A 7155-nucleotide genomic window follows, 5' to 3' on the forward strand; every position below is an offset into this window, starting at 1 on the left:
TGTCAGCTATATTCAAGGCATAAAAATGGCATGCAATTTAGAAAAAGGAATCTGTATTCTCAAATATCTGATTTAATTTATGAACGTTAAGAACATTTATCTTTTGGCGTTACTATTATTGTGACACTTTGAAACAACCATTTTTTTCAGTGTGTAACTGGCATTTAAATCTGTCCATGGTTTCTGAGTGGGAAAGTACAATAATGTTATTGCAGTATTTAATAATCTTATTGAAAAAAATTCTTTGATGCTAGGCCAATAAAAATACCATGGAGGGCATGAGGCTGTTATTACAGGGGACTGAGACTAATAAGAAAGAGAATAAAAGGTCTAGAGGACTCCATTTATTTTATTTTTTGCTACAGATAATGCATAAGGAACCTGGACACTGTTCATAAAGAGAAGATTTACCTTTTAGTGGTAGACTATTTTAAAATTTTATAAGTTAATTGATAAAAGATATAATGATAATTTACAAATAAATTATTGACAAATAATTGTCATAAAGACAGAAATTTTCAGATTCATATATATTTAAGTATTAATGCTTTTGTTGATATTAGTACAAGGGATTGAACCCAACTTCACCAATGAGCCACACCCTGATCCTTTTTTTATTTTTATTTTGAGACAAGGTCTCACTTAGTTACCTAGGGCCTCACTAAGCTGCTGAGGCTGGTTTTGAACTGGTAGTCCTCCTGCCTCAGCCTTCTGTGCCAGTGGGATTATAGGCATGTGGCACTGCACTCAGTTTAATTTAAATTTTTTAAACTTATTTTTAAGTGATATATAAAAATTGTACTTGTATGATGTACCATTGAATATTTTGACACATGTATACATCATATAATGTTAAAATCAGGTTAAATATTCTATCACTTCAAAGATTTACTTTTCATTTATGTTAAAAACCTTTAAAGTCCTTCCTTCTAGGTTTTTAAATTCACAGTACATTATTTTTATCTAAAGTCATTCTATTTTGCAGTGTCACACCAGAACTTCTTGCTCCTATCTAACTGTAACATAATAACTATTGATAAACATTTTCCCATCCTTCCTTTTGCACCCCCACTATCCTCTTCTTCAGGTACTTCCATTCACCTCTCAAATTCTGTGAGATCATGCAGTACTTGTCTTTCTATGTCTGGCTTATTTCTTTCAATTTAATGATTTCCAGTTCCACCCATGTTTGTAAGTGACAGGATTTGTTGACTTTTTCTGTTTGAATGATATTCCATTGTGTTATGCACCTCATTTTTTTGTTTTTTAGCCATTGACCAGTTGATGGGCACTTTGGTTGTTTTCATTTCTTGGCTATTTTTGAAAAGCACTGCTATTATATACTTGGGATGTAAATCTTTTCTCTGTGTAAGATTTTTAATTTTTATATATGTTGATATGTATATTTGTGTACAATAAATCAGAAATTAGATTACCAAAGTTTGGCATGTCTTGCTTTCAAAGGTTTGCACAACTTTATTACCTCCTTCTGCTAGATACATGACAAATGGTTGAATTTCTACTAATCATGGTTTAATTTTTTGATGTTTTCTTGATAACATAATGGGAAAGATTTATATTCAAATTATAATGAGATAGATATAAACCCAAGATAACAGAACTTCTGTGCTGTGTGCTGTATGTCACATATTGATCTGCTTTAATAAGGCACACTCTCATTTAAGTTCTAGCTTCATGAAAGTGTTATCTCTTGCATATTCTCTAACACAGGACAGATAAGGGGAAAAACTATTGGATATAAATAAATTATTTGGAAAACACAAACCAGATGATCTTGTCCATACACCATTTTTTATAATGCAAATTATACCAACAAATGGCTTTGCCATCAACCAAAATTAAATTTTCACTTGTAATTAAGAGTCTTAACTACATAAACATGGGTTTCTTTCATTCTGAACTTTGGAAAAATACATGATAACTAATTTAATTAATTAATTAATTTTATTTGTTCTTTTTAGTGATACATGACAGTAGAATCTATTTTGATGTATTTAAACAAGCATGGAATACATCTTATTCTAATCAAGATCCCAGTCTTATGGTTGTACATAATATTGAGATTCACTGTGGGGTATTTATATATGTACATAGAAAAATTATGTCAGATTCATTCCACTGTCTTTCTTATTCCTATCTCACCTCTGAATCTTATGCAGGAAATTCCTTAGTGAATACAATATCATACAAATGGGAGTGTAACACATGATCAAAATTTGAGAGATTTAAAGCAACAAGTATTTATTCTCCCATTGTTATATGATCTAACCATTTTGAAATATTGTAGAGAGTGCAATGCTCTCTCTGAAGCTGTGGAAGATCCTTTCTTGCCTCTTCTGGAGTTTGGCATTCCTTGATGTTCCCTGGTTTATAGGTGCATCATTACATATATTCCCATTTTTTGTGTCTAAAGTTTCCTTTTATTTTAAGAACATCATTCATATTTGAGATATATCCTACTCTAATCCAGAAATATATTGTCTTAACTTGATCAAATCTGCAAAGGCCCTATGTTCACGTGTTACATTCCCATGTTCCTGGTGGACAGCAGTTTTGTAGTAATAGCAATTCAAACCAAAACAAAGAGTTAAATAAAATCAGTATTTAATGGCATCAGGATAAGATAGGTTGGTAGCTTTATACAAAGTTTTATAATTCAGGATTGTGGGTCAAAAGGACCAAGAAAGTTCAGTGTTTGTGATTTCACAATCATTGAAACAATCTGGTTGACTTTGCTCAAGAATCCAAATGCTTAACAATCTTGGCTGTAGCTTTTCCTCTTGGACATCAACACCAAGCTTTATTTCTCCTTTTCCAAGCTTCCAGGGCTCTCCATTGTCTTACTTGTTAATATATGTTAATAAAGTCCATCAGATTTCTTTCAGCTTTTGCTTGCTAAAGTAATACCTATCTCTTTTCCATCTCTGCTTGGATCAATCATGATTTTATTTCAAAACTTTAATGTCCTGGACAATTACATTTCTATGAATATGATGAGTGTCAGTGAAGATATTGTCAGTGGGGATATTGTCACTTCATGTACTGATCATGATAATAAATATAAAAATATCAAACTATAATACCAGTTTATTGAAAACTATGGATACAGGATACAATGCTTGCAAAAGGATAGGTGTTTCAGATGAATTATAGCATAAGAGCTCAAGATAATCTAATTTGTATTATGTGCCTATTTTATGTTACTATTCATGAGATTTACTGGAGATGTCATATTCACATTATCAAATTCTATCAAATAATTTCACACACAAAAAAAAATACTTTTGGTGCTGGGGAAAGAATCCAGGATCTCAAGCATGCAAACCACATACTTACTCTGCCACTGACCTACATGCATAGTCCAGAAAGAATTATTTTTTTTTCCCTTTTGGTATTTTACGGATTGAATAGGGCCTTGGGCATTTTAGGCAAGTATTCTACCTCTCAGGTACATCCTTATCTTCTAATTCCCCATTTTGTATACAAAGAAACCCAAACTGGTAATTTATTTGCTCAAGATTATTTGATTAATAAAGATTTGTCTGTATTATTCCAAAGATCTTTTACCTTTACATAAATGCCCAAATAAACTCATGACTAGTAGTACATATTAAAGGGTGATCACTGAGCTTCTTTTTTCTCTATATCTTACTTTCCATCTTCCTTTCTTTTTCCCTTCATTGTCTTCTCTCTGTGTTTCCTTTTATTTTAAAACAACATAACATCTTAAAATGAGTATACATGTTTACTTCCAAATTAGTAGCTTATTTGACCAACATTTTTATCAGAGAACACTTCAAGAACAAATGTTCTGTGAACCACACTCTGGAAAACACTTTTCTATAAGCTTTCAATGAGTATCTCCCCTATTTTCAAATTTTCTAACATTTTCATAACATTCACAGGCAATATTTTTTATTACTAAAATGTTTACTTTGATTATCTTTAAAAGTTTATTGCACATCCAACTCCAGTGACTAAACCTGTGCTTAGAATGGGAGTGATAAGAACTGAATTTTGTTAAACACTGATCTGTTCTAATAGTCTGATTGTTAATATAATGAAAAATGAAGCCATAAAATAGATCCTTCTAATAAGTATGTTTTCTACAAAGGTTAGCATCATAAAAAATTAATGTGTTTATATCCAATAACCAACTGTGTAAATTAGTTTGCTGAACAGGCTAATTCAAGAAGAGAACACTGAGTAGAACAGTCGTCACTGGGAAGAGTTAGTATAGGTGTTGCCATTGGGAAGAGTAGTGCAGAATGTTGGCATTTATAGGAATTGGTTTGGGGAAAGGCTTAGTGTTATGGTTTGCATATGAGATTCCCCCCCACCCCACCCCCCACAGCCCCTGTGTTAATGCAGGAATATGCAGAGGCAAAATAACTGCACTGTGAAAGTTGTAACCTAGTCCTAGTTTGAATGTACCAGGTGGTAAGTGTAGGTAGGTGGCATGTGACTAGAGGAGTGGGTCATGGTGGGCATGCCTTGGAAGGGTACATCTTTCCTGTGATCCCTTTCATCGTCCTCAGCTTTCAGGCTGCCATAGGGTGAGCAGTGTTCCTCTACTATGCCTTTCCACCATGATGTCTGCCTTCAAAGCAATGATGTCCAATGCAAATGGTATCCCAATTAGAATTGGGATACCATTTGCATTGGAGGGGATATTAGTTTCCTAGAGCTACTGTAACAAATTACAACAAATTCACAGGCTTTAAAAAAAGTAGAAATATGTCTTCTTGTTATTCTGGAGTCCAGGAGTCTGAAATTGGCAGATTCTGATTCTGCTTTTGGCAGTATCATGTTCTGAAGGTTCTGATGGAGAATACTTTCTTGCCTCTTTGAGCTTCTGTTCACTCCTGGAGTTTCTTGGCTTCTGTGACTTCATAACCTCTCTCTCTCTGCTTCCATCTTTGCACAGGCTTCTTCTTTATCTCTCTGTGTGCTTCTCTGAGTCTCTTATAAAAATGCTTGCCAACAGCTTTTGGGACCGCCAGTTAATTGAAGATGACTTCATCTCCATATATTTAACATAGTTATTATATCTGCAAAGACATGTTTTCCAAATTAGGGCATATCTACAGGGTTCAGAGATTAGGACATATCTTTTGGGGTGTTGCCATTCAACCCACTATTGAAGGAGAATGTAACAACATATTTCTTTTAATTCCATTTTTTCCCTTAAATCTGACATTGTCACTATATTCATTACATTTTCATGCAAAATGGAACAATGATGGATTGAACTAATTACTCAAAAAAGACTTAATAAGAACAAAATACTTTAAGCTTTGAATTGCATGGGGAAGAGTGGTAAAAATCTGAATAACAGCGGGATTCTTCCTTAAGAAAGATGAAGTTATAATTGGACTTGGATACATGATCCCTAATTTTACTTTTTCTCTCTCTCTTTGTTACAATCCTTTGGCAGAGAAGAGGCCAAAGTGAAGCTGGTGGTATTGTTCTAAACAACACTATGCAGAGGCCCACATGGTGAAGAACTGAGGATTCCAGGAAAAAACAGTGAAGAACTAAGACCTGTCAAAAGTAACATGAGATTCACTTCCAAATCAAGTGAAAAGGTTAGATGACTAGTGCATTTACCCATTTTTTTCCTTTCTTTCTTCCTTCCTTTCTTTCCTTCTTTTATATAGTATTTGTTAATTGTGTATTTACCAAGGAAAACTTTTTCTTAGCCCACATATTCATGTTTTATAGTTCAGGAGTACAAACTTCTAAGGACCTCAATCCAAAGAAATTCTTTATATTTCAAAATCATTTTGCACTCTGAAAGATTCCAGCCCTCCTCATCTCCTCAAAATCTTCCATGGAATCATAATTTCTGTAGAAATCTGCATATGCTTTCTTTCTTGGTTCAGCCACACCAAACTTGCACAGAGCTGCAACTCCCAGGGCAACCGTGAATGCTCCAACAATATAAAACTGCAGATGCTTGGCCAGAAGACCCAGCATCTGAGGTTTCAACAAAGCACCTGACACCATGACAGTTACTGTTCTCCACACCAGCCTCCTTCCCTGTAGATAGAGAAATGGATGGTTTTTTTTTTTTTTTTTTTTTTTTTTTTTTTTTTTTTTTTTTTTTTGTTGCAGAGTACCACATTTACCCATTTTTTTATTGCTACATCGAAATACCAGAGGCTGGAGACTCTCTAAAGAACTTTATTTAGTTCTATGTTAGGGTTAAAAATCTAAGATAAATCAGTTCCATAGATTTGGCCTTGGGTAAAGGTTTAATTGTGTATGGCCTCACTGAACTGTCATGTGTGGTAGGGAGATTTCACCTGGAGAGACAGGAAGTCTGAAACCAAGAAGGAGTCAGGTTTGTTCTTTATCATACCTGGCTTTCACGAGAACTAACTCAGGGTCCCATAAGAACAGAGTCCCTCTGACAGAAGCCCCTCAGGAACCAAAGAATAACCAGTCTCTATCTCTTAAGAATTCTATAGCCTCTTATCACTGTTACAAATGGGACCAAGTTTCCAACATATGACTACTTGAGGAACACCATGTCTGGACTGTAGGAACTAAAGCCTTGATGAACAGATCATTTCACATGGGACAGAAACACCCCGATAACCCATTCTTGGATTCCTGAACCTCAAAAAACATTTCAGATAATAAATGTTATTTTAAGCTATTGAATTTTAAGTTGATTTATTATAAAAAATAAACTAGTACAGTTTACATAGTAATGATAAAGGCAGTTTTGAATGAATAATAGATAGAAATATAACAAGATCACTACAATGACTAAATAAATACTGCGTTCTAAATGAGTGGCATGCGAAATAAGTTCAGAGTAGAGAAATATGATGTTCAGTTACATTGGTAGGGAAGGATTTGCAGAGAGGAAAGAATTGAACTAGGAAGGATTTGCATAGATCTTCTAGAATGTGTGCATAAATCAATACGCAGTAGATAGATGTGAATTTTATATATGCCCTGTGGAAACCAGTCTCATTACTTTATTGTTGAGGCACAGTAATCTATGTAATCTTTCATAAATTCCCTCAGGTAATTAGTTTCCTGGAATATTGCTGGGTGGCATATTTAACTCTTACTACTTTGCAGCCCTCTTTGAAATATGTGAATTTATTGGATGTACAG

At 34.0% G+C, this 7155-nt stretch overlaps 1 protein-coding gene across 1 annotated transcript; it reads right to left on the bottom strand.

Moving 5' to 3' along the window:
• Nucleotides 1-5802: 5802 nt before the first annotated feature.
• On the bottom strand, nt 5803-6030 carry LOC101963489 (cytochrome c oxidase subunit 6C). The gene has a single exon (XM_005340678.2). The coding sequence runs from the start codon at nt 6028-6030 to the stop codon at nt 5803-5805; it is 228 nt and encodes a 75-aa protein (XP_005340735.1).
• Between the last annotated feature and the right edge of the window lie 1125 nt (nt 6031-7155).

The sequence above is a fragment of the Ictidomys tridecemlineatus genome, chromosome 8 (assembly GCF_052094955.1).
Source record: "Ictidomys tridecemlineatus isolate mIctTri1 chromosome 8, mIctTri1.hap1, whole genome shotgun sequence".
Classification (NCBI taxonomy): domain Eukaryota; kingdom Metazoa; phylum Chordata; class Mammalia; order Rodentia; family Sciuridae; genus Ictidomys; species Ictidomys tridecemlineatus.